Source organism: Odocoileus virginianus, chromosome 5 (genome assembly GCF_023699985.2).
Source record: "Odocoileus virginianus isolate 20LAN1187 ecotype Illinois chromosome 5, Ovbor_1.2, whole genome shotgun sequence".
NCBI lineage: Eukaryota > Metazoa > Chordata > Mammalia > Artiodactyla > Cervidae > Odocoileus > Odocoileus virginianus.
The window spans coordinates 52,172,182-52,199,929 of record NC_069678.1 but is presented as its reverse complement, the minus strand read 5'-3'; the positions used below and the strand labels follow the sequence as shown (position 1 = coordinate 52,199,929).

At 39.9% G+C, this 27,748-nt stretch overlaps 1 protein-coding gene across 2 annotated transcripts; it reads right to left on the bottom strand.

The window, feature by feature from the left end:
- Positions 1-27,736, bottom strand: CRYZ (crystallin zeta). 2 transcript variants are annotated; one of them, XM_070467919.1, is made up of 9 exons: positions 27,628-27,736; positions 22,344-22,467; positions 20,577-20,729; positions 16,761-16,924; positions 11,294-11,345; positions 5,330-5,479; positions 1,712-1,813; positions 1,516-1,611; positions 1-1,093 (listed from the first exon to the last, which is right to left on the bottom strand). In XM_070467919.1, exons 2-9 carry the CDS (start codon positions 22,452-22,454, stop codon positions 929-931), a joined length of 993 nt encoding a protein of 330 aa, XP_070324020.1. In that variant the 5' UTR covers positions 22,455-22,467; positions 27,628-27,736; the 3' UTR covers positions 1-928. The 2 variants fall into 2 exon arrangements, with proteins under 2 accessions (XP_070324020.1, XP_070324022.1); XM_070467921.1 differs by lacking the exon at positions 27,628-27,736 and adding an exon at positions 26,945-27,036.
- Positions 27,737-27,748: the final 12 nt, after the last annotated feature.

Sequence of the window (27,748 nt, the reverse complement as noted above, 5' to 3'; positions counted from 1 at the left end):
TTTCCAGGTAATTATCCTTTTATTTAGTTCAGATAAAGACTTCTAACACAGAACACTGTTAGGAAGTAACCTTAGTTTCGTGCTATGTAAAACTGATATAAGGCAAGTACTACATGTAAGATAAATTAGAAAACCACCATTTTCAATTGCCTCTAGAATTTATTGCAATCACCATGTTATAATAACAAAAGCATATCATTCTTAATGCATCTAATTTGACTAATTTAAATAAAAATCTATGATCCCAATCACACAAAGAGATAATTCTAAATTTACTTTGAAGTTGAATCAATCAATACATTTCTATTTGGAAACTATGCACCCAGTATCATTATAGCAGAGAGAAAGCTGCTGTTCTCACAGAATATGTGGCTAATTAACCTAGTAAATATCTTAAAATATTGGGAATATTGGAAAAATAACAAATTTCTCTGGACACTGTTTATCTTGCCTTTCTGAGAGACTTGTAGATTTAGGTGAGATTAGTTTGGCCAAGGGGTCTCATTTATTCCAGAGAATCATCAGAGTCCAATATAGTTCTGGGCTAATAAGAGATTAAAGAACCTTTATAAGGAGAAGTAGGCTTGGAAATCAAGCAGTCCTATTTTGAATTAGTATGTTTTAGTCAAAGGTATGGATTAATGATGAGTATCGGTTAGGAATTTCTGTAATGTCCTCCAATGCCAAGTGACCACTAACATCCTATTTCCTACTACAATGATTCCTTGATGAGAAGCAGAAGGCATAAAGAAAGTTGCCAGCTATAAAATAAACAGTACTTCAATGCTTATGATCACTAAAGAAAAACCTTTTTTTTAAATGTTAAGAAACTCACTGAATCAAATGAATGCTAAGTAGAGCAAACACAGTGTATATAAAACTGAGATATGAAACCTCTAATTACACAAGAAATCAATGGAAGGATTGATCATTTTAAGAGAAGAATCATTTTTCCAATAGCTCCACTGCTATGAATGATATTTTCATGAGCCTGGGTAGCCTTCTCCAGTAGATACTGGGGACCTATTACTGGTTTCAACCAACCAATTTCCATTCCGGCTTGAAGGGCTGCTGCAAACTGCTGAAATTCCTCCTGCGGGAAAGAAAACATCTTTTTCAATAGAGGAACACATGACAATTTTCAGAAGCATTAACATTTTTCAGAGTCTAAGAAAGCATTAAGAGTTTTCTCATAGATGTGTGGCTTTTGTCAACTTGTCCAGAACTATAAAAAAGTAGTTTCCTATAGGTTAGCCAACACCGCAATTTGTCTGTGGCAGTCTCAGTTTACAAAATACCTATTATTATGGAGTAATTAGTAATTACCAACAGTATCTCCTCTCACCTTCATAAGTGCCCTGGCTTGGAAAATAAATTATATTGTCACCCTAGTTATCTTCCAGGGATTAATCCTTAACCCACTTAGATAACTAACCTTAACATCTACTTAAATTTTCAGTCTGCCTGGGTAGGCAAATTACACCAATATTTAAATTAACAGAATCACTTTCCTACCCTGGTGGATGAAAACAGAGTAACTCCTTTTATGCTAGATTCCTTTGTCATGGTGTCCCGTGGGTTTATTTCAATAGTGCCTCTGCTGCCAACAACCTAGTAGGAAAAACAACATGTGTGTAGTTAAAGATTACTGCAAAATAGTGTTAAATTATGAAAAAACTGCAAAGTGATGGAAAAAAAATGAAATACTTACTATTACTCGTCCTCCATGTGACAAAAGATTCAAATCATTACTAAGATTTACATTAGCCAACATTTCAATAATCACATCAACTCCTTTATCACCAACAGATTTCTATATAATATAAAAGAATGCAGAGTAGATTAGGAAAAAAAGATTATCATAGTGCCACATATTACAGAAATATATTTCAAATAACATAAAATGCTATATTTTTAAAGAGTAATAATGCCAATTTTAATATAATTTAATTATACAGTGATGCTGTAATTCCAAGGTACCAGCCACATCTAAAATGACAGATTTGTATTAAATAAATTGCTATAATGAAATAAAATTTGTCCAAAATTTTCATGTGCTTAGACTCAACTTGACTATAAAGTACTTCTTCCTTAGGTGAAAATTTTCTGTCTTCAAAATGTATTTTAATAGAGGAAGAAGCAACAAATCAAAAACTGCATTGGGGCTCCCATTTTTTATTAAAAAAGACAAAAAAAAAAAATACTGACTTTTGGTATTGCAGTATTCTGTGTGTGTGTGTGTGTGTGTGCACGTTTAGTTGTGTTCTCAGTGGTCTACAATCAGCTTGGCACACTACTCCTTTTCTTGTGGGCTTTCTGATGTCAATTCTCAACATCTAAAACCAGCTCTTAAATAAGCTAAGCTATACATTTTCATTTTAAGAAAAAAATGAACCCCTACGCCCAGCACTGTGTGAGGTATTATGAATGTCAAGATGGACATAGAGAACCCAAAATAAAGAGGAAAATGGAAAACACTACAATTAAAGGTGTGATGTGATGGGCTAAGTACTGCATTGAAAGTGAAAGTGAAGTCACGTCTGACTCTTTGCGACCCTATGGACTGTAGCCTACCAGGTTCCTCTGTCCATGGGATTATCCAGGCAAGAGTACTGGAGTGGGCTGCCATTTCCTTCTCCAGGGGATCTTCCCAACCCAGGGATTGAACCCGGGTCTCCCGCACTGCAGACAGACGCTTTACCATCTGAGCCACCGGGAAACAAACCATAGGTTAGAGAGGGGGTAAAAAGTTACAGCGCTGATCACCTGCAAAGGTCAAAGAAAATTCCACAGAGATGATGACCTCGGCCCTGAGGGGTAAGTAGGAGTTCTTAAGTAGAACAGAAGGAATAAGGGGCAAGCAGACATGAGGCAATCAGTCTGGACAAAAGAAACAGAAGAGCAAAGATGTAGGGATGGAGAGTAAAAGCTGGAATTGGAAAGTGGCCCAGCAGAGCTGGAGTATGCATTTGTGAAGGAGATGGGGGCGGGGGTGGGAGGGGAGAGGTAGGAGCTAAGAGACTGCAAATTGGTTCAACTCTGAAAATACATCAAATGCCACATTAAAAGACTTGGACTTTGTGGGGACAGATGTTCATTAGTTAATTCTTGTGCCAGGCACTGTTTTAGGCACTGGAAGTACAGGAGGGAACAAGAAAACAGAAATTCCTATTCTCATGGAGCTCTCATTTATTTCTGAGGATTTTTTTTTTTCTTTCTTTGAAACAGAGAACCAAATAACTCTGCAGACAGTAGAGGAGACAGAAGGGGGCATTAGATCAGCTGTGAAAAAGAGTCAAGACTGGAAAAAATGAGGACTAAATGAAGTTACAACAGTGAAGGGAAAAGAAAGAGAGACACATACGAAAGGCATGTCAGAGATGAAACTGATAGATAAGGTGACCAATTTGATGTGCAGGAGGGAGAAAGGTGATTAAACAACAGGAACAGGAAATGAAATGTGGGTGTCTCTCCTGGGGGACCAGACGAAAGGCCATGTTTAGTAGGCTGATGGTGTGAGGAATGAAACAGTGATAGTGCAGGAAACCAGGAGTGTAAGGATGTGTATGAGATGGATCGGGATGAAGGTGGAGCACCAGAGAAAGTGGAGACCAAGAGGAAGATCTATGGAATACCAACTGAAATGAAGAGGAGGGAGACTAAAAGAGGAGTGAGAGAAGTGAGAAGAGAGCCAGCTTCCACGAGGTGTGGTCAGGGTCAGCTACAGTGAGAAGTGAGCCAAGAGCAGCTGACTGGTGCTGGGATTATCAGCGCCCCTGACAAGCCACGTAAGTAGCTGGTGTGTGCATGCGGGCTAAGTCACTTCAGTAGTGTTCGACTCTTTGTGACCCCATGGACTGTAGCCCATGAGGCTCCTCCGTCCACGGGATTCTCCAGGCAAGAATACTGGAATGGGTTGCACTTCTCTAGGGTATCTTCCCGACCCAGGGATCGAACCCGCATCTCTTACATCTCCTACATTGTCAGGCAGGTTCTTTACCACTAGGGCCACCTGGAAAGCCCTGGGGTGGAAGCAAAATTGCAGTGGGAGGTAAGGAAGGAAGAGAAGTTTAAGTACCCCCTATGTTTTCAAGAAATGTGTGGTAAAGGAGGGGAGGGGAGGAGAAAAGGTTAAGAGAATGTTTTTGGAGAATGAGAGACTTAAGCAGAAGGAACCAGTAGAAGAGAGAGAAGCTATAAGGTCTTGTGGTCTTAGAATTACATTGCAAAACAAAAACCTATTCTTAAAATAACTGGCCCATTTTCATCTTTGATAATGATATCAGGAGTGCATGCTCAATCAATTTTGCATTCCTCAACATATACAAAGGAGAGCCTTTATTCAGTTTTTTGGCAGGATGATTTAGGGGTAATAAAACAAACTCACACTCATTTTTTCCTCAGTTTGTAATGACCTTGTTTACACTGTAATCAGTACCTGGGATATCCTAATTCTTTCTCAACATGAGCAAGTAGTTTGAGGATCAGCAAAGTAATCAGTGTTTAGTAAACTGTTACTATGGCAAAGATGGAGAACTCCAGAACCTGCTTGAATTGGATTGCAGCAATGGAATAGATGTAACAGTAACTAACTTCTGCCTCACCATTTTGGATGAGGTAGTTTCTCCTCCAAAAAATCCAATAAACAAAGAAACTTAATTCCCTAGGCCAGACAGATCCAGTTTGTAATTCATGGATAGTTTAACTTTCTATGGAAAATTTACACCAATAGAAGTTATATTAAGAATACCTTTTTGATGCCAGAGGTGGGGTAAGGGGTGGGGGATGGGTGAAATGGATAAAGGTGGGATCAAAAGGCACAAATTTCCAGATGTAAAATAAATAAGTCATGAGGATGTAATGGACAGTGACTACAGTTGGAATACTGTATTAATGTTTGAAAGTTGCTAAGAGAATAGATCTTAAAAGTTCTCATCACAAGAAACAAAATTTTATAATGATGTATGGGGACAGATGTTAACTAAATTTACTGTGGTGATCATTTCACAATATATAAAAATATATGTTTAAAAAATGCCTCACAGCTGCGAATACAAAGCTGTGGCTTTACTTAAAATGTGATTTGCATTAAAGAGTACTGATTTTTATAACTATAAGCCTCTAGAGAGGCTATATTTTATTTAGTAAAAATAAACAAGACAGAAATGATAGTGAAGGTTTGAAAAGTACACATCTCTACTTTTAAATTAATTAAAACTTAAAAACACATAGGCAAAACAAACAACTTTAAGAGAGTAGTTGATAAAAAAAACTTATAAAAGAACATGAAACAAAAGTTTAGTTTTATAAAATTACAGAACAACTTTACCTTAATTTTATCAATATAATTAGCTTCTTTGTGATTAAACACTTTGTGGGCTCCATTTTGCAAAACAATCTTTTGTCCTTCCTCAGTACTAGCTGTGCCCAAAACCGTTAAGCCATAAGCTCTTGCAATTTGGCATGCTGCAATTCCAACCTTAAAAAAAAAAATAAAGCCCAGTAGTTTTAGGTACTTTGCATCTCTGCAAATGTTTATTAAATACATACAATTAACGTGATGTTCTTCTAGGTTCTAGACTATTGCTAATAAATGTTAAGAGTCTAAACAAAGAAATAAGAAACACTGTGCAAAATGTTCACTTAGCATCTGCTTTGTGTAGAAGATACAGGGTTTAAAGATGGTCAAAATATGCTCAGTGACTTCACACTTTAACAGTACACATAAAATACTACATAACAACAGTAAGTCATCTACCACTTACATAGAAGAGACAGGTATGTGCATGGGCAAATTCACATTCATGAATATGATAAACATTTATTATTTACTATGTGCAAGATATATGATAGAGTGCCTGAAGAACTATGGATGGAGGTTCGTGACATTTTACAGGAGGCAGTGATCAAGATCGCCCCCAAGAAAAAGAAATTCAAAAATGCAAAATGGTTGTCTGAGGAGGCCTTACAAATAGCTGTGAAAAGAAGAGAAATGAAAGGCAAAGGAGAAAAGGAAAGATATACCCATTTGAAGGCAGAGTTCCAAAGAATAGCCAGGAGAGATAAGAAAGCCTTCCTCAGCAATCAATGCAAAGAAATAGAAGAAAACAATAGAATGGAAAAGACTAGAGATCTCTTCAAGAAAATTTCAGACACTAAGAGAACTTTTCATGCAAAGATGGGCACAATTAAGGACAGAAATGGTAGGGACCTAACAGAAGCAGAAGATATTAAGAAGAGGTGGCAGGAATACACAGAAGAACCATACAAAAAGGATCTTCACGACCCAGATAACCATGATGGCGTGATCACTCACCTAGAGCCAGACATCCTGGAATGTGAAGTCAAGTGGGCCTTAGGAAGCATCACTAAAACAAAGCTAGTGGAGGTGATGGAATTTCAGTTGAGCTATTTCAAATCCTAAAAGATGATGCTATGAAAGTGCTGCACTCAATATACCAGCAAATTTGGAAAATGCAGCAGTGGCCACAGGACTGGAAAAGGTCAGTTTTCATTTTTATCCTTAAGAAAGGCAATGCCAAAGAATGTTCAAACTACCGCACAACTGCACTCATCTCACACACTAGCAAAGTAATGCTCAAAATTCTCCAAGCCAGGCTTCAACAGTACATGAACCGAAACTTCCATATGTTCAAGCTGGATTTAGAAGGCAGAGGAACCAGAGATCAAATTGCCACCATCCACTGGATCATCAAAAAAGCAAGAGAATACCAGAAAAATATCTGCTTTATTGATTACACCAAAGCCTTTGACTGTGTAGGTCACAACAAACTGTGGAAAATTCTTAAAGAGATGGGAATACCAGACCACCTGACCTGCCTCTTGAGAAAGCTGTATGCAGGTCAAGAAGCAACAGTTAGAACTAGACATGGAACAACAGACCGGTTCCAAATAAGGAAAGGAGTATATCAAGGCTGTATATTGTCACCCTCCTTATTTAACTTATATGCAGAGTACATCATGAGAAATGTCAGGTTGGATGAAGCACAAACTGGAATCAAGATTGCTGGAAGAAACATCAATAACCTCAGATACGCAGATGACACCACCCTTATGGCAGAAAGTGAAGAAGAACTAAAGAGCCTCTTGATGAAAGTGAAAGAGAAGAATGAAAAAGTTGACTTAAAACTCAACATTCAGAAAAAGTTCACAGCATCTGGTCCCATCACTTCATGGCAAATAGATGAGGAAACAATGGAAACAGTTACAGACTTTATCTTTTTGGGGCTCTAAAATCACTGCAGATGGTGACTGAAGCCATGAAATTAAAAGACACTTGCTCCTTGGAAGAAAAACTATGACCAACCTAGACAGCATATTAAAAAGCAGAAACATTACTTTGCCAACAAAGGTCTGTCTAGTCAAAGCGATGGTTTTTCCAGTGGTCATGTATGGATGTGAGAGTTGGACTATAAAGAAAGCTGAGCACCGAAGAAATGATGCTTTTGAACTGTGGTGTTGGAGAAGACTCTTGAGAGTCCCTTGGACTGCAAGGAGATCCAACCAGTCCATCCTAAAGGAGATCAGTCCTGAATATTCATTGGAAGGACTGATGCTGAAGCTGAGACTCCAATACTTTGGACACCTGATGCAAAGAGCTGACTCATTGGAAAAGACCCTGATGCTGGGAAATATTGAGGGCAGGAGGAGAAGGGGACAACAGAGGATGAGATGGTTGGATGGCATCACAGAGTCGATGGACATGAGTTTGAGCAAACTCTATAGTTGGTGATTGACAGGGAAGCCTGGCATGCTGCAGTTCATGAGGTAGCAAAGAGTCGGATGCAAGTGAACTGACTGAACTGATGTGCAAGATGTGGTTCTTCACGCATGAAACTTATGTTCTAAGGAATGGGGAGATAATAAACACATGAAGAAATAAATGAATAAAGTAAATTCAGAGAATGAAAAATACTTGAAAAAAACAGCGTATTGGGTTATAAAGAGAGAACCAGGCCAATTAAGTCATCAGGAAAGGCATTCTGAAGAGATCTGAATGGAGAGAGGGACAAGCACAGTCTGGGACAGGTCTGAGACGCCTGCTGGAGAATGCTGTAGGCTGAATGGGCATGGCTATCCTGCTGAAGTGGGAATGAGCTTGGGGCATTCAAACGTCAGAAAGAGGGTCAATGTGGCTTAAGGGTGGGACATGCGAAGAGAGCAGAAGATGAGGCCAGAGAGGCACAGAAAGGCCAAGGCACACACCGCCTTGGAGGTAAAGACTCTGGATTATATTTAAGAGCCAAGCAGAACTACTGGAGAGTTTAAGCAAGAGAGGGATATGATCTGAATTAGGCTTTTAATAGAACATTCTAATTATATGGGAGGCAAAAAGAAAGTAGGGGGAAATGGGAGCAGGAAGATCAGGACTTCATCAAAGATTGGAGGTGGGAGGTGAGGAATAGAGAAAAATCAAGAATGTCTCCTAGGTCTCAGGTCAGAATAACTGCGTAGATTGACTGTGATGAGGAAGATGAAAGAGGATCAAGTTTGTGACAGCATCAAGAATTGACTTTGAACACACTGAATTCACCCAACTGAAGATGCTCAATCATTAGTTGAATATGATAACAGACTTGAAAAGAGTTCAGAATTGGAAACATAAATTTGAGAATCATCAGTTTATAGATAGTACTTAAAGCCACAGGATTGCATAAGATCACTAGAGCACTAGATAAATGTGCTTAGCATAAAGAAGAAATAAAACTATTTTAGGAATATAGATAAAAGCAATCATTTAAATTATAATACTAGGAAACATGTTTGGTCCCATGCCAAATGAATGGTACAGATAAGGGTCAGCCCATACATTTAGAACGAGCTTTCTCACACTTGGCACTATTGGGCCAGGTAATTCTTTGCTGTGGGGACTATGCTGTGCAGTGAAGGGTGCTTAGAAGGAGCACTCCTAGTTTCTGTCCACTGGATGCCAGACCCTTTCATCCAGTTGTGACACCACCAAATGTCCCTGAGTGGGAGAAGAGATGGTATGAAATCACCCCTTATTGAAAACCACTGATTTAAAGGAAGATACAATCATTATGGACTGGGCAAGATAGAAGAGAATTGAGATAAAAAAGATGATGGAAACTAATTAAAATTGTAACAGAATCACGAACTCCCAAGCCTGAAGTAAGACCTTAAAGACTGTATGGCATATGGGAGTGAGGAGCCTAAACCCAGTTGGGTTATGCTGAGGATTTGTTTGATTTAACCAAAACAAACACAGGAAACTCACTGTGAGTGTGACAGACATTCAGTTCCATGAAATACCACTACACCATGGGGTTAGCATGGCTGATTTTTGCTACTTTAATTTCCAGTTAAAAAAAGGGGGGGGGGGGGCCTCTAATAAAACCGTGTTTTAACCTGAGATAATGTAAATATTATCTCCTTATTATGCTCTAACTACTTCAAAGGGGCACTCAAGACATATTTTAAAGGAGTTGCTTATTCTATTCTTGTCAACAATTATACTAACAATATTTCTTCAATAGATTATATACCATTATGTGTCAACTATTTTTTCTTCTATTTATTTTGCTGACAATAAAATAGGGCACTCCCTACCAACATATTAGGATGTTGGCTGTGTTCACAAATTCTGCACCATTTTAAATGCACAACATAATCCCAAAGGAATTTGATTTAAATGAGGACAGAGAGTACAAATAGAAGCAAGACAAAACCCAGCACTTTTTCCCCCTGATGAGCAGAGAGGATCAGAAGCGCTTCACACACCAGGTCGCCAGCCTATCCCTGCCAGCCAAGGATTTAACAAACTCAGCCAGCACAGAGAACAGTCTGGATTTTGCCTTTTAAAAAAAAATCATGATGAAGCGACCTGGCTTTTTACATGAGGGTAAAGGGAATAAAAAGAGATTTTCTTTAAACTCGTCTCTCCCCTTCCTACTGAAATCTCTCTTTTTGATACAGAGCACAAGGTTAGCTCTGTGAAAGCCAAGGCAATTTAAATAAATGCATGTTGGACAGATTCTGTACTTATTTAGCATTAAGTTTACTTATTTAGGGCTAAATTTAACCCCCGAACTGCCTCTTCAGTGAGGCTAAACAACAGGAGTTTTTGACAAGGATAGGTGTCATATTTTCTCAAGCCCCAGAAAGACAATCTTGGTGTTTTTTAAGTAAACAGTTTATCTGTGAAATCCTTGACTTGATCTATTGGAAGTACATAGGAAGCTGGGCCTGAAATCTCGTGATACATCCATGGAAAGTAACAAATATACAGAGGTCTGAATTCTCTGTATTACCTGTCCACTTTTAGAGGTAAATGCATTTTCAGGATGCCTCTCATTATGCCAGGAACAATCTGCCATTAATAGATTACTTCCTTCCATCTCCTCTCTGAAAATACAATGTCCTGAAAGGGTTAACCTGCTTTCTCAAACATCCAGCCCCAGGCCCTGTATTTTAAAAAGGCGAAATCGTGTCTCCAAAATTTCTAAAGCCTCTACATGCAGGATAGAGGTCATGTGGATTTCTTGTTAAATTCCAACCTCAGAGCTCTAACTTTTCCTCTAAGCTCCTCGGAGGCAGATTGACAGCCAGTTTCTTGAAGAGCTTTCTGACAGCTCTGTGTTGGGTGATTTCACTGCAGGGCTGGTTTGACAAGTCCTGAGCATTCCCCAACCCACCCCCCACCCCCACCCCCATTAGCATTTTAAGTTGTGGGTTGTGGTGTGAAGGACACAGCTGTATACTGTGCACCCTGCGAATGTCATCAAAGCGCAGCAGGCAAGCAGGAAGAGAGCTAGAAAGGATGAAGAACTCACAGTGTGGCTTTGCAGTGCTGTCTGGGGCAACAGAGGCAAAGCAAGCTTTAATGAGCCTTAGTTTTCTTATCTAAGGGGATGTGGAATTTATATTAACCTTAAAGAACTGTTTAAAATTCTAAATAAATATTCTTATATAACATTCACTTCTTGAAAAGAAAAACAAAAGCCCATTTATCTTGGTCCATACCCAACACAGGTAGAAAACCTAATGCATACATTTCTGATCAGGTAATCTGTTGAATTTATTAACCAAGAAATGCTAAACGAATATGATGGGGAATCACCTTCAGAAGACAGAATCTAAAGTCTCACTACAAAAAGAAAAAGGTCATCACCCTTGACTATATTTATACATTTTTTAAAAGCAACTTAAAAAAATAATTTTTTTTTAAAAAAGCAACTTAAAGAAATATAATGTGAAACCCACAAACATAAGCTCTTAAAAAAAAAACAAATTAAAAGAAAAAAATACTTACTCCTCCACTAGCTCCATGAACCAGAACACTTTCTCCAGGTTTCACATGGGCACTGAAAAAAAAGCACAGGTTCATCACCTTACTTTGGAGCTAATTAAGTTCAGTGTTTGTCATAATTCTTAAGAAAATTCTACCTTCATTTCAACCAACAGCTACCCAAAGAGGAAACTCATCCTGATAGACAACCCGAGATATTCTCCACGCTCCCCAGACTCAAACAATGGTTCTTTAGAGCCACAGATAAAAGAGAACATTCAATTCATTTATTCATTCAACAAATGTCTACTGGGAGTCAATCAGTGTCAGATATTGTTGGGGTGCCAGGATCATGTAATTGTGCTACCTGCTAAGAGGCTTTGTGGATGTGTCAAGGGAAATTGCTTCACCTAGAACTGGAGTCTCCCATTCATTCCCACAGAAAGTGTCTCAGAAAGGGTCATTATAGTTCAGTCTTTTCCATGGTTCAGACTCACACCTGAGTAAACTCAGCAGCTACTGTCTTCCTTCTCCACGCCTTTCAACACCTGGCTGCACAGCCTGCAAGCCCTTGTTTCAGAAACCAATGCTGAGTCAGCGATGGGAAGAGTGTAAGAAACAGAACAAGTCCTGTCACACAGGTTCCCCTACCACCCCCTAAAATGCCCAGAGCCTCTGGTAAAATGACATATTCTTTTGACTTCTGGTTCACTCATTCCTTTTCTACTACACTGAAAATGAGGAACCTGCAGCAAGACACAGGGATGCTTTATCATTTCACATGGACAGATGCTGCCGTCACAGGGCAGCAGCGGCTGTGTGGTCCAGGTCTGACTCTCAGCAAGGATCCTTTGTTTACCAGGACAATAGGGGGTGGTCACCCTTAGAGTGGAGAAGGAAATGGAAACCCACTCCAGTATTCTCACCTGGAAAATCCCATGGACAGAGGAGCCTGGTGGGCTATACAGTCCATGGGGTGGCAAAGGGTCTGACACGACTTAGCGACTAAACCACACCACCCTGTACAGATCTTCTGTTCAATCTGGGAGCGAGAACACAGTCACCCAGAGTCCTGCTCATGGCAGTGTGTCAACAGCTGACAAATGGCAGCTGAGTCAGTAAATGAAGTTTCTCCAACATGCTCGCTTGGAGATGGGGGGTTGAGCAAAGTGAGTTAAACTGAGGATTTGGAGTGATAAACTGAGACAGCTATTACCAAAACACTTTGACATTTTAAAAAGTAAAATACAAAGTTAGGGAATAGGATTACTAATGTTATAATCTGGGTCATGAAATACTTCCAATGATTTTTTTCCAAATCTTATAAACAAAAGTTTCCACACCCTGTGTACATTGTCCTAAACCCCTGGGCCTGCAGCAGGTGGAGAAACAGCAGGCTAACTGTCTATTGGGTCTCCATGGCTACCATCCTTCTTTCCTTGTGTAGTCACTGTGATGGTTAATTTTAAGCGTCAGCTTGGCTGGGACATGGTGCTGGATATGGGTCAAACATTCTGGATATTTCTGTGAAGGTTCTATTTTGGATGAGATTAATGCTTAAGTCAGGAGACTTTGAATAAAGCAGATTATCTTCCATAATAAAGTGGCCTGGCCACTTGAAGGTCTTAATAAAACAAAGAAAGACTTCTCCTAGAGCAAGAAGAGATTCTGACAGCAGACTGTCTTTAGACTTGAACTGCTACTCTTCTTAGGCTCTCCAGATTCTAGACTCAGCAAGACTCCATGAATCCACCCATCAATATACACATTCTGTTGGTTCTGCTTCTCTGGAGAACACTAATAGTCCTCTTCCTCTGGGGCCTGTAGCAGGGTTGGAGCAGGGGGCCTGGACTTCCACGCTGCTGTGTTACCCCCTCCTAGTCACTGAAGCCTAGGACCTGGCTCAGAGGTTTCCTTGTTGTTCAGTCGCTAAGTCATGTCCAACTCTTTGTGACCCTACTGTCTGCGACGTGCCAGGCTTCCCTGTCCTTCACTATCTCCTGGAGTTTGCTCAAACTCACATCCATTGAGTCAGTGATGACATCCAACCATCTCATCCTCTGTTTTCCCCTTCTCCTACCCTCAATCTTTCCCAGCATCAGGCTCTTTTCAAATGAGTCAGCTCTTCGCATCAGGAGGCCAAAATACTGGAGCTTCCGATAGGTTTCTTCTTCCACCCCAAATCCAGCCCCAACCTGAGAGATTTCAACATACATGGGAAGAAAACTCACAATTCCTGAATTCTCCTCCACTTCCACCACTCTCTTCCCACACTAGCAGTCATCCCTAACCATTCTACCTGAGGAATATCAGACACTAATAACCAATATTGATCTCCTGTTCTGACTCTGCAACCCCACTTTCCCTCAAATCTTTTCTTCGGCTTCACAGAACTTGCTGTCTGCTCCTTTCTGCCTTCTTGCTGCTCCTGCTGCATTCCCATCAGCCTGGATGCCACGGGACATAACCCCAACTGCTCTCTCTCCATTTCCTTTGTGCTCTTTCAATTTGCCTCTAATATTCCAGCCCTGGATTAATATTATGGTCTACCTTCCCTGGATAATGTATCCAAATGGCTAAATACCCTAAGAAAAAAATCACATGACCATGCATTTTGGTACCACTATAGTTCTGATTCTCAAAAGGTCACTTTGCTTCCTATTTAGTTATGAAAATGAAGCAATCACATATGAGTTCCTTCAATGCCTCACCTCCCTGCCCACAAACTTTCCATTAAGTACACCAATGCTGAAAGGTTGTTGTTGAACCACTTGAACCACGCTGGGATCCGTGGCCTCCGGAAGAGAAGAATTCAATCCGGGGCTAGAGATGAGGCTTGATGGCTCTGTGCTTTTGTGTTATAAAGTTTTATTAAAGTATAAAAGAGATAGAGAAATCTTCTGACATTGACATCAGAAGTGGGCAGAAAGAGTGCCCCCTCACTAGTGTTAGCAATGGAGTTATATAGTTTTTAATTAGTTATTACAATGAATCAAAAGAATGTCTGGAGGTCGTAAAGATCTTACTAGACCCACTCCCATAATTTACATTTTAAGATAACAGGATTAGCCAGAGCTTTTTTTTCCAGAAACTGTCCTCAAGCAGCATACATTGTTGTTATATAATCCTTAGTACAGAGTTTAAACTGAGTTGTTTGTTGTGTAACCATCAGTTAGAGGCTTAAAGATAAAAACGTGGCTTATGTGACTAAGACCAAGGAATGTAGAGGAAAGAAAAGTTTGTCCTTTCCTCCTTGAGAATTCCAGACCCCTCTCTTCTTGGGGACCCCTGGACTTCTCAACCTGCCCTAGGAACTGACTCTCTCACTGCCTCTTCCAGGTAGCCAATCTCTCTACCTCTGTGCTAAGTCCAAACCTTGCCCAGCACAGGATCTTGTTACATCTGCTACTCTGCCCTCTTCTCCAAGCCTCCCATCTATTTCTGCTAGATCCTTTCTTAGCTATAAAAATGACCAAGCCCTGTCCATCTTAAAAAAAAAACACAACCCTTTTGTTCCCACACTCTCTTCAAGTATTTTTCCTACTCCTTCCTGCCTGTCTCCCCACTTTTTAAGAGCAGTCGTCATTCAAGAATCAATTTCCTTTTCCTTTCTCAACCCATTCATTCAAGCTGCGCTCCATCACTCTACTGAAAATGATGTGAGGAAAGCCACCTCTGACCTCCTATCACTAAGCCTGGCTGTTATTTTGTTCCCAAGCAGGCCTCACAGCTGCACTGACAGCTAGGTTCCCTCCTTGGTAGCAATCAACTCCTACCCCTAAGCCCACCCACACTAACGGAGCACTTGTTCTGTACTATTCGCTTACTAACAGCTTTACAAGCATTACCTCATCTAATTCTCACCACACCCCAAGGTGCTTGATATTATTATCTGTATTTTTAAAGTCAGTAAACTACAGCTGAGACAGGAAAGCGATTTGACTAGTAGTACGTGGAGACAATAGTAAAACCTAGGCCTTCCTGGCTTCAACACCTAGGAGCTTAAGGGATGTTTAACAGACTCAGTGGCCTCTAGACTCTCTTGGCCTTGGGTTACACTCCCTCTGCCTCTCAGGACTCTGTCCCCTACCTCTGACCACATTCTACATGTTAATCCTCAGTACAGTTCCAGTCTCTCTCCACTGTTGTTCTCACTCCCTGAGGAATTTCAGTGACTTTCATTTTGTCAGCCCTTACCACATGCTGACAGCCCCAGATTTAAAGCTCCAGCCTTCAAGTTTCAGACTCTTTCATCCGACAGGCTGCTGGACTTCTCCATGATGATGTCTGTCTCAGCTTCACGTCCAAAACTGAACTCAGTTTCCCTTTGAAACTTTTCCCTCCTTCTCTTTGTCAAGTCAAACATTACCCATTATAAAGCTGTAAGTATTCTTAAGCTCTTTTTCTCCCTCATTCTCCACATGCAAATAGTTACCAAATATTTCTGATTTTACCCCCTAAATAGTTATCCTTTCCTCTCCACCTCTACCATGAGCCTTGCTCTGGCCCTTAAGTATTAATAATGTCCAAAGGGTACTTCTATAAGATTCTCCCATGTCTTTCTCCACACCTGTCATGACATCCATCCTTCCCATAGCAGATGAGTGATCCTAATAAAACACATATATGACAATATCATTCTCCTGAATAAAACACTACAAGACCTCCAAGTCCTTAGAGAACAATATGTGAGTGCTATAATCTAGCTTTTTACAATCTGAGGTGCACCAATTTGATAATGACAGCTAACATTTACTGAGAGACTACTATGTTCCAACTCTATTCTTCACCACTCTTTGCCTTGAAATCTTCTAACAAAAGCAAACTGCTATAGCTCTTTTCCCCCGATACCCCGATGTTTGCTCCCCACACCAGCTCTTCCCATTCTCTAGAATACCCTCCCTACTCCCAGCTACCCTTCCCCAGGATAATGCTCTCTGATGCTTTTCAGATACCTAGGGAATTTGATTAAGATGTAGATTCTCAGGTATCGGCCATGGAAACTGACCAGGGGGACTAGGGCAGAGCCACTGTACTTAAAAGCTGCAGCAGTTAAGTTTCTGGAGTTGGATAACGAGATTTTTGAACCATGGCTTTAAAAAAATCTAAGACTTATGCCTTGCCAGGAAGCCTGACCTCATTACCACAGGCATGCCCTTGTGATCCCGTAAATCCCTATGCACATCTCTACCACTGTCCTTTCCAAATTATATATCAGTATTATTACTCTTAGGTCTCTCTCCCTTACTAGACTGTGAGCATCCTGAAGACAAAGATGGGTTTTTGCTGTTCTTGTCTTTTTCTTCAGTGATTAGAACAATCTACCAAATGAGCAGAGTTTCCGTTCCATAAACCTTAACGGTAACTTAATGGGAACCAAAAATGACCAGTGGGTAGACGGGTGGTAGGAAGCATAAATTATATATTACTTTCCTCCAATTAACATCGCCCTCCTCTGGTGCCGGTTATAAAGCTGACAGTGTGTTATTACCTGTGGAGCAGAGCTCGATAAGCAGTAAAGTATGGGATGCCGATGGCAGCTCCTTGTTTAAAGTCCAGTTTTTCTGGCAGTGTGTAAACAGTGTGATCGGCGGCCAGAGCATACTCAGCATAACCCCCAGAGATCGTCCTGGTAGTGAAAACTCTGTCACCTTTCTGGGGAAAGCAATAAATTAATAAATGCTTCAGGGATTAAAAAGGTTGTCAGCATGGGTGTAACCCTTTAGAATGCAACATTTATAACAAGAAATAAAATGAGTGCTTATATATTGTTGTCTACATCCTAAGGTCTCATAAAAACAACTTCAAAATACAGAACATTTTAAAATGTTTTATTAATGGAAACTAGGAAGAAGAAAAATCAAGGGAAACAGGAAAAATAAGAAAAGAGAGAATGTCCAGAATGGTCTAAAGATTATGATGATAACTTACCTTTACTGACGGCTTGCTGTGCAAGGCACAGCATTAAGTGCCTAATGAGTGTTATCTAATTTGATCTTCACAACAGTCTATGAGGAAAACTTTCATTACCTCCCTTTAGATAATCCCACTTCAAAGATGAGGAAATGGAGGTGTAAATAAGTTCAGTAATTTGCTCAGATCAAGCAGTTAATAAATGGCAGTCAACATAAATGTTTTTTATCCAATACTGGGGAGAAGAAATAAATACAATGTAAGGTTTCTTCCAAACACCCGTTCTAAATTCTTTCTGTAGGTTTGTTCCCGCATTTCCCTCCTTTTTCACGCATGGACCAAAAGGCAGGCAACTCTGCCTGGATCCCAACAACAAGAGATGAGCCAGGAAAGTGTCTTGACCTTTTGTAGCACCAGAAACATATAACAAACTCTCCATAAACGCCTGCTGGGTCCTCACTACTGGAAGGCAGATGTGTAACTGGGGGTAAGGAAAGGCACCATGCAAGCGCCACAAGCTGGCTCCATGTGACCTGCACACCAAGGAAATTAGACTGCCCAGCACAAGTACCTCTTCTAAATCCTGTTTCTTGAAGAATAAAAAAAGTAAATAGTTCTTGGACTAAGCAAAACATTAAGGCAATAACTCTCAATACACCTAAATTTGCCCTATAATACAACACTATAGGGTGAGGTAGAGACAGAAAAGGCTCCAACGGCACCCAGGAGTCAAAGACAAGCATCACTGCTTAACAATGTTGCCTGCAAATGGTCAAGTATGACTAACATCAGATTAATCCTGTTTTTACAGCTTAAAAACACACTGCATTGACTTCAATATAATTCCAACCTGTTTAAGAATCCACTATGAAAAGCAGTACTTTTAGTTCTGTGATGGATATTAATAGCAAGACATTCTCCCTAATCTCAAGCTTCTTAAACTACAGGAAGAGGGAAAAAAGGAGAGAGAGAATTTTAAAGCAAGGCAAATCTGATGGGCCATCAAAGATAGGTATGAGAAAAAGAAAGAACTATTTCGAAGTTGAAGGAATCAAGAACAGCTAGACTGAGAAACTAGTATCTGAGTTAGGTCTTGAAAGAGAAGGGGCTTCCCTTGTGGCTCAGCTGGTAAAGAATCTGCCCGCAATGAGGGAGACCTGGGATCGATCCCTGGGTTGGGACAATCCCCTGGAGAAGGGAAAGGCTACCCACTCCAGTATTCTGGCCTGGAGAATTCCATGGACTGTATAGTCCATGGGGTGGAAAAGAGTCAGACACAACTGAGCAACTTTTTCACTTTTTCACTTTCAAAGATAGGACAAGATCTTGAAAACTGGAAGTGGGAAGAGATGCTAGCAATAAAGGAAACAAAGTTAAGTCAGGGAACTGTGATAGGAAGAGGTGCTGAGAAATCACCAGCATGCATTCCCAAGGAATAATAACAGTGTGGAATGTAACAGTTTCGGGAGATAAAAATGAAATGAAAGCTGGAGGGTAAAAGCCCCTGAACTCATGTTTATAAGCTTTGATTCAGTTCTGCCAAATAGAAGAGCCAATACAAACAAAGACACAGAGATGAAAGAGCATGGGACATGCAGGGAAGAACAAACGGTTATTACTAAAGGATAAACTACAGAGTGAGAAGGAATGGGAGATAAGAATGGAAAGCTGGGTAGGAGAAGGAGCACGAAACAGTCTTCTTTTGTAATATAAGCATTCCAGCAATACCCTGAAATCTATAAAGAATTGATACAAGATTTGAAACATAGTGTAAAACAATCTAAATTACATTTTAGAAAATTATTCCTTATAGAGCAAGGATAGATTCGAGGGGCTAGGAGGGAGGGTGGTAAGTTAAGTGTCTGTTATAAAAACCCAGAGAAAGGACTATGTAAGATAACCAGAACTACACTACAGTGGGGAGGAAAAGAGGAGAGAGGAAACAGTCCCGGTAAGGGAGAGCCAAGTGAGGGACAGATAAGCCTCAGACCCCAGATGTCACCAAGACAGTCCCACAAGAGCAGCAGCTCTGTTGGGAGAAAGAGAAGCTCAGTTTTAGACATGAGTAAGAGGTTCCTAGAGTTTGCTGATGTGGGCCCTGCAACACAACTTCCTGTGATGATGTAAATGTTCTCCATCTGCACTGTCCAACAGTGGCCACTAGACACTTGGTTCTATTAAGCAACTGAAGAATGGAATTTTTAATTTGAATGGAATTTGAATTTCAAACAGCCACATGTGGCTAGTGGCCACCATATTTGTAAAGAACAGGTCCACCTTCTAAGCTAAAGATATCACACTAGATAATGGAAACTGAGGGAGCATATGAGCCTATTCTGAAGAAGGAAGAAAATACAAAAGGCAGAGTCTGCATAGGGTGAGTGGGCACTGGGCAACACCAAGATATGAGGAACATCCAGAGAAAAAGAAGCTTGAAAAAGGATGCTCAGAGAGGAATGGGAGGTGGGGGGTGGGGGGGGGAGACCTGGAGAATATAATGTCACAGAAGCTGGAGAAGTTTTCTTTTTTTTTTTTTTAAGAAAAAGTAAGTGGCTGAGAGTGTCAAATGTCCCAGAGAAGTCAATTCAGATAATGACATAAAAGGACCCATTAGCTTCAGCAATACAGAGGCCATTAGCGACATTAGTAAACATCGTCTCAGTGGAGCAGTGGGGGCAGGAGCTAGACTGCCAAAGGCAGAGGAGTAGAAAGCAAAAGGAATTTTCCTGGCTTCCTGGGCCAGACCCTGTTAATCTTCACTCAGTTCAATTTTGGTAAATGTGCTGCCACAGCTGAGCAGGTCAAGGAATGATGAGGACAGATGCTAGAACATGAATATGCTATCTAGGTTTTTTATATCTTTTTGCACATAAATAACAAAAGCTCTGATCATAACTCATAACATCTACATTGACTCAGCCACCTTGGTCTGAATCATAGCTCTAAAAATGTATAGTTGACCTTGCATTTGTTCATCTTTTACTTATTATTCAAAAGAATTAGCCTTCCCTTTATTTTGTGGAACTAAATTTTATAGAAGAAAAAAAAAGAAAAAATTATGTTGGTTGTGTATTATCAAGAGTTAGGAAACAGTATAATTTCCTTGCTTATTATATTCTTTCCTTAAGTATTTCTGTTAAATCAAAGGATCACAGTTCAATTCTATGGGGATGTGGAGACACAGAAATTACCCAACACTTATTCCCAACAATGCAAACAAGCAAGGTCCCTGGATAAAAGGTGATTTCTTTTTTGACTAGAGGAGTCCCCCAAGTGGCAGAAATTGTGTAACAGGGCCTTTTAAAGACTTAAATACAGATACATTTTAAAGCTATGTCAAAATGTTAAAAAATATACATATTAAGCTAAAATAGAAATAATTAAAATGTAATACCTTGAAAGCAGATACACTCTCTCCAACAGCTTCTATTATCCCAGCCACATCAAAGCCAGGAGTATACGGTAGAGGTGGTTTTATATTGTGAGTGCCAGAGCGAATGTATGTGTCCACTGGGTTTACACCACATGCTTGGACTCTGATGAGAACCTGCAATGACAATGTACTTCAGTTCATACAGAGCAGTTAGGCATTCACTCAGCATTATCATAAGACTGGAGTGGAGTGATCATGGGAGCTACAATAATAGAGGAAAACCCTGCCTTCAATGAGCTCACATTCCAGTTTTAGAAATCACCATATAAATAAAAACATAAGACAGAATGGTTTACGTGCTATACTAAAAACATCTGGGGGAAAATAGTGGTGGGGAGGGGATGTGTGCAGAGACGTCTACATGCTCATCAAACCTATTTTCTCCTCCTGGACAGGAAAGTAGGAAGAATATTCCTTCCTGGCTCCTTCAGAGTTATAAGCAGTCAAATGGAATGTAAACATAAGTGGCGAAAGCTACTTTTGAGACTGACCCACAAAGTCCTTCCTAGGCAATGTACATAGTGTTTCCACCCTTTCTTAGTGACCTCAGAAGACAGGTGTTGGAGGAGGCGGAGCCACACAAGGGAAGAAATACAGGTCCCTACATCACTTTGGAAGAAAACTCTATCCACTGACATTTTAGAATTGTGGAATTTAGTGAATGAGAACCACCGAGATTTTTTTTTAACTTTTTATTGTATACTGGGATATAGTCAATTAACAATGTTATGATAGTTTCAGGTGACCAGCAAAGGGACTCAGTCATACATATACATGCATCCATTTTCCCCCAAACTCCCCTCCCATCCAGGCTGCCAACCACTGAAATTTTGAGGCTACATCTATTATAGAAGCTCATCTGACTTTAATACAGAATGATTACTTCTGCTATCAAAGTATGATAGCCTTATGAGGCCTTATGAAGGAAGTGGTATTTGATTTAGATCTTAAAGGATGAGTAGATATCTTTCAGAATGGAAGAAGGATACTTCAGGTTAAAGGAACAATATGTGCAAAGACAGAAGGAATGAAAAGACCTCTTGAGGAAACCAGATAAAGCTTGTATTGTCGCAGCAGTCTACTGAGAGGAAATGATAAGAAATAAATCTTTGTCAAATCATAACCAAACTGTAAAAACTCTCATAAGGCTTGCTAAAGAAGTTGGACATGGGAGCGACGAAAGGTGCAGTAATAAAAATATATAATTTTATTGAAAAAGTATATTATTAAAGTCACTGGAAATGATTAAAATCTATATTTAAAATCTCTTGTATGTGAAAAAGCATGTATGCAGAAGAAAATTATTCTCCCCATGCATAAAACAAAGATCATGAAAGATTATAATTGAATAATCATGACTCCATTCAGAAAAATCCAATTACTTCACTACACAGATCATTTTCAACTAATAAATTTTCTTATGTTCTTTCTTTTTATACATTTACTTCACTAGTTAGAATTATATGTTCTCTTTGTCAGAGCTTATAGGTGTAAATAGTACAGTGAAGTGAAGGTAGCTCAGTCGTGTCTGACTCTTTGTGACCTTGTGGACTGTAGCCCACCAGACTCCTCTATCCAGGCAAGAATACTGGAGTGGGTTGCCATTCCCTTCTCCAGGGTCTGTACTAAAGCAATATCTTTATAAATCATTATTTCTAACATTAACTTCATGTGCTAGAGACACACACTCAGTTTAATTATTGCCTGTTTTTAAGTAATGATTTCCACCTGATGGTCTTTTGGAATTGGTACAGCAACATCCGACTGGAGTTTCAGCACTTCTGGTCCACCAAATTCAAAAACTCTAATAGCTCTCATCAACTTCTGTCCAGTCGCCATGGTGATCTAGATACTAAGAAAAAAAAATAACATATTGTCATATTGTATCTAGGCTATCACTGTGTTTTTCCCCCTGGAGGGGGAAGATCAAACAATTTTTCAAACAACAATTTAAATCATGAGCTTACCACTGATCTCATTTCATGTTTAAGGACCTTTCATCTTACAAATCCTTCAGCTACAAAGCAAAATGCTTCATATTATTTCCTGTAGGGATTCAGTGCTTTCAACAAGGGAATCAAACATACAAACAAAAACATCTGGATAGACGATGCATGATACAATTATCTTAGGTTTCGTTCTGTGTAAGCTTGGGCTATAAAATCTTGGAAATTCTAGGAGCTAATGTAAGTTTTCTTAACATTAGATAAACAGATCTTCTTTTGTTAGATTATATTTCAGATATAGAGAGAAATATAAAACATACAATAAACATTTACCTGCTACCCAGCTTTAACAAACCTTACCACTGTAAAAACCTAAAACGTTGTATTATAGATACAACTGAAGCCTCCTCTAACTGTCCCCAAACCCATTTCTGTTCCACAATTCTAGGAGGTGACTATTCCCATAAACACAAGAGTGCATCCTTCTCAGGCAGGATGTAATTCCACTGCTACATGTATTTGCACTGTTAAACAGTATGTGCTATTGTTTTTATTTTGCATGTTTTCAAACTTTATAAATAAAGTTTATAATCATATTAGATCACATTGTACTGAATTCTGCAACTTGCTTTTTCCTCTCAGTATTAAGTTTTTGAGATTTATCAACTCTGAAACATTTAGTTTTATGAAGTTCATTCATTTTAACAAAAAAGAATAAACAGCTAAAAACTGCTTTATGTGTAATCTTCTGTAAATCATAAGTGTAATTTATAGTTACTCTTTCTCTTCTACCACTGTAAATACTGAAATGAAAACTCACAGTTAAAATAAGCTTTGGAAGGTAAAGAACATACATATGTGATATATATATATATAAAAATAATTGGGTAACTGGAAATCTTACATCTATAGAGATGTAATGAAAGGGCTTTGTCTGACCTCCATAATTTTGCTTGTCTGCTATGACAATTTCTTGAAATTAACCACACCAAATATTGCTAAACTCTGCCACCACCAGGAACATCTTTGCTAACTTCTGGAATAATCATATTCACCAACCACGAGCAGCTGAAACATCAAAAAGAGTTGCAGAAACTAAGACTTGAGGTGACAGAATTCATACTTTCACTGTACTGAAGCCCAGCACAAGACTCCTTGGAACAAAGCTCATGCTGACTATAAAATGCCCTTCCATGTGTGGGGGGAAATCAAAGCACTTTGATGGTGTCATTAATGGAAAGTTCTTGATATAATTAACCAAAAGTCGTGCCATTTTAAAACCCTTTATTCAAAATGATTTAATATAGTACCTAGTACAGAAGAGAAAATAAACTCTCCATTGCTAAAAGGCTGTTTAGCAATGAAATAGCCTAAAGGGCAGTATTCGTATTAAAAAAGGGGGTGGGATCAGAAGCATGTGTAAGCCTCACGCACTGCAGAGCAGCTGGGCAGTCTTAGGGTAAGAAGCTTCGTGCAGAACTAGGACTGGGGAACAGGCAGCTCATGCCCTACCTACCCAGCAGTTTCACTCCTGCCTTTCTGTTTGGATCCTCACTCAAGCTGAGTATTTCTTAAGACTTGAAAGCAAAAATATATATAAAGAAAATAAAACAGAAAAAGAAAAGGTTGTACAGACCAGAGTTTTCTACACTGAAAATAAGAACATAGCTCTTTTTTTCTCCTTTTTGTCTTCAGCATGGTGTTGTGAAAAGAGTGTGGGCTTTGAATCTGACAGCTCTCAGTAGGAAACCCAGATCTATCATTTACTATCCATGTGGCCTTGGGCAAGGCAGTCACTTTTTTTGAGCTTCTTCATTTGAAAACTGAGTTCTACTCAGGGTTACTATGCAAGAGCCAGGGCAGGTAGGAAGCACAGAACCCGGCAAATGTTTACTTCTATACATAGTGATATCATGGTTCCTTTCCCCCCTAGTTTCTCCTTTCCAATTTCTTATTCATTAAGATATCTTTGGTTCTATAATCCTATAGTCATCTTTGATTTAACAATATTTATAGAACTTTTGTAAAATCAAGTCCTTAACCTCAAATAGTTCACAGTCCAGAGAACTATTCAAACAAAGCACGAATACCAAACATTGGTTGTTATTCATTCAACATGCATTTTTGAATATTAACTATAAGGGAGGCACTGTGCCAAACTCAGAGCACAGAGGGCAAGGATAACAAGCCCCAGACTCCCCCGGCTCTGCCCTCATCGCTCCTCGATGCACTTGCACGCGAACACACACACACACACACACACACACACACACTATGTTAAGAGATGTAGCTCTCTTTCCACTTTCAATATCTACTTACTTCCTCCCTATTTATTTCTTTCAAGCTCTCACATCTATCTTCTCACCAACAGACATCCCTAGTACCCTCAAAAAACTGTAGCAATAATAAAAGCAAAATTACCCTGAAATAGGATCTGTCAAAAATACCTAGCACATACATTTTTTTCCTCGAATCTGGACATTTGCTAAGTTGGAAGAAAAGAACAAAGCAAGGAAGAGACTCACCCTTAATCCTGGATTTAGAAGACCCCACCCCCAGCCCGGTCTTGCCCAGTACTACCCCTTAACCTGTGGAGCTCATAAGGAAACAGGGCATGACCTTGAAAACTCTTCTACTTTGCTTTTGGTGGTCTTATTTCCTGCTGAGCCCTTACCACTATGATTGCTCAGGCTCCAATCTGCATTCATTGCCTTTGAACCCCCTCAACTACCTAGAGGATCATCATCTGCTTCATAATACAGGTGCTATGCTAAAAAAATTGTTAACATAGTAATTATCATTCTTAAATCTTTGCAACACCTGATTTCTTCTAAACAGCACATCTTTCACATCCATTAAAAGAATTTTCACAATAGGTAGAGAAGCAAGTTATTAAAACCACCATTTAATTGTATGTAGAACTGAAAATAAAATCACCATCCTTCTTATGGATGAGGAAACATCTCAGAGGTTGAGATTCACCAGGGTCACACTGAAGGAGAGCTGAAACCCAACACCTTAAATGTTATTGGGCATTTTTTCCCCCTTAACTGTAAAATCCTTTTCATCTCACCCTTTGAAATATTGGCAGAGAAGACCTTTAATTTCTTAAGAGATAGAATTTATAATGATCATAGTGAGACAGACTGAGCTAGAGATATGAAATTCAGCTAACCTGCAGGTAGCATTTCATATTTTATGATTAAGACATCTGCTTTGAGTCTGAAATTTTTGAAATGCCCATAAGTTAAGGGATCTACTAGAGATACACAGAATGTAATTCTTTCAGGAAAACTATAATAATAACAAATAATAATAATAATTTTCCTATCTATAAAATGGGGCCAATGCTCCGTAGCATAGGATCCTTGTGAAGATCAACTGCAGCGCATATGGGGAGTGCTTCAGAGCACGCCTGACAGGCTATAAGCTCTATTATTCAGGGTACATCATTTACAGTCAGCAGCAGGCTTATCACACTGCTTGTGTTTTTTAATTAAAATGTACTTTAGCAGGTTTTTCTATTTATCAAATATAAACTTTGAATCAGAGCACCCTGGTTTATTGTTCAGTTTTACTTTTCAACCTATGAAATGTTGCCAACCTTATTTTGCAAATGGAGGAAATACAGAATTTAAAATTCTTCCTTCAACACTGATCTTTTCAAGCTATGCTTGAATCCATTTGGTTTAAATGAAAATTAAAGCGATAGGGAAAAAGTTGGAAATATATTCTCACATAGAATGAACAGATCGATTCACAAAGCCAAAGCAAAGCCATATTATTTTAAAAAATTCTTAATTTTCAAGAATTTCTAACAAGGAAAAAAAAAACTTGGAAGAGAATCAAACATTATAAATGTGCTACAATTGATCAAGAACGACTCACAGTAGCATATTTATTCTTAAGTCAGAAAAAAATTTTTTTTAATTAAAAGCAGCCAAAGAAAAGTCTCTTCTTAGCTGAATGACCTTGTCAGAATACTACTTCATGGGCCTGGCTCTTAGTACCTACTTCTGATTAGGAGGACAGGAGGAGTTGATCAGACAGTTAGTCTAAACCCCTGCAGGTGTTTGGAAGAATAGATTGGGTGGAACTAACTGGTCAGGCTGCTCCTGCGCCGGGGGAGCAGAGCTCCGTGTGATTTCCTACTGCTGACCAGGCACTCACGGAGTGTCCCACCGGTTTCAGTGGGAATCACACAGCCATTTTCCACTAACGCTGTGCTATGCTCAGTCCAGTCGGACTCTTGGGGACCCCATGGGCTGTAGCCCGCCAGGTTCCTCTGTCCATGGAATTTTCCAGGCAAGAATACCGGAGCGGGTTGCTATTTCCTCCTCTACGGGAATCTTCCCAAGTGAGGAATCGGACTGCCTCTCTTACCTCTCCTATGTTGGCTGGTGGATTCTTTAGCACTGTGCCACGAGGGAAGCCATTTCCACTAGTTGCTGACAATCAGTCCAAACTTTAGCCTTTCAATGGTTGAATTATTAACGCACCTTCCTTGGTCACTGAGATAAGACTCCTCTAGAAACGTGTACATACCCAACGATGTGCTAACAGGGAATTTCGTTTTTTGAAGAGTCTCCTAGATGAGGGTCATGGCGGGGTGGAAGGGGTCTACACAATTCTCTCCAAGACGTCATCAAAGCAGGAGGAAAGACCGGAGAGAAGGAGCCCTAGGAAACCCGAAATCTAGTGGCTGCGGGTCACAGCAGCCGCGAGAGGCTGCAGGAATCCAGAGCCCAGGCCGAGGGGAACTCTAGAGGGGGCAGGCAGGCAGAGGCTGAGGGGTGGGCTCCCCGCAGTGGGACCCGAAACGCTGACCCTGCCAATAAGCAAAACCGGGCTCTCGGGACCAGCAAGTCTAACTGCCCTGCTGACCTACGGGTGATTAACTTGCAGCCCCCGGTGCGGAGTAACTTGGGCCACAAACTCCTTATCCCATGGTTCTCGGGGAGGACGGGACGCAGGAAAGGAACGCAAACAAAATCCAGCTCGGTTCCTTTTGGACGAGCGCTGGAGAAATCCTCAGCGTGAACTGAGGGACTTTTAAAACCACTTACCCCGTTCTAGAGCGGAAAATCAAAGTTTGCGAGCGTCCCCTGAGATTGCACGGGAAAAGCGGGCGGGCTCGGCAGGCCACAGCTTTTTCAGGCTCCGCCTCGCCCCGCCCCAGGGGCGGGT

Coding starts and splice junctions, on each gene's coding strand:
- CRYZ (XM_070467919.1), bottom strand. CDS start 22,454: ATGGCGACTGGACAGAAGTTGATGAGAGCTATTAGAGTTTTTGAATTT. Junction 11,346..16,760: donor TATCGAGCTCTGCTCCACAG/GTAATAACACAC, acceptor CTTTTTTTTCAG/TGCCCATGTGAAACCTGGAG. Junction 1,612..1,711: donor CACATGGAGGACGAGTAATA/GTAAGTATTTCA, acceptor TTTTCCTACTAG/GTTGTTGGCAGCAGAGGCAC.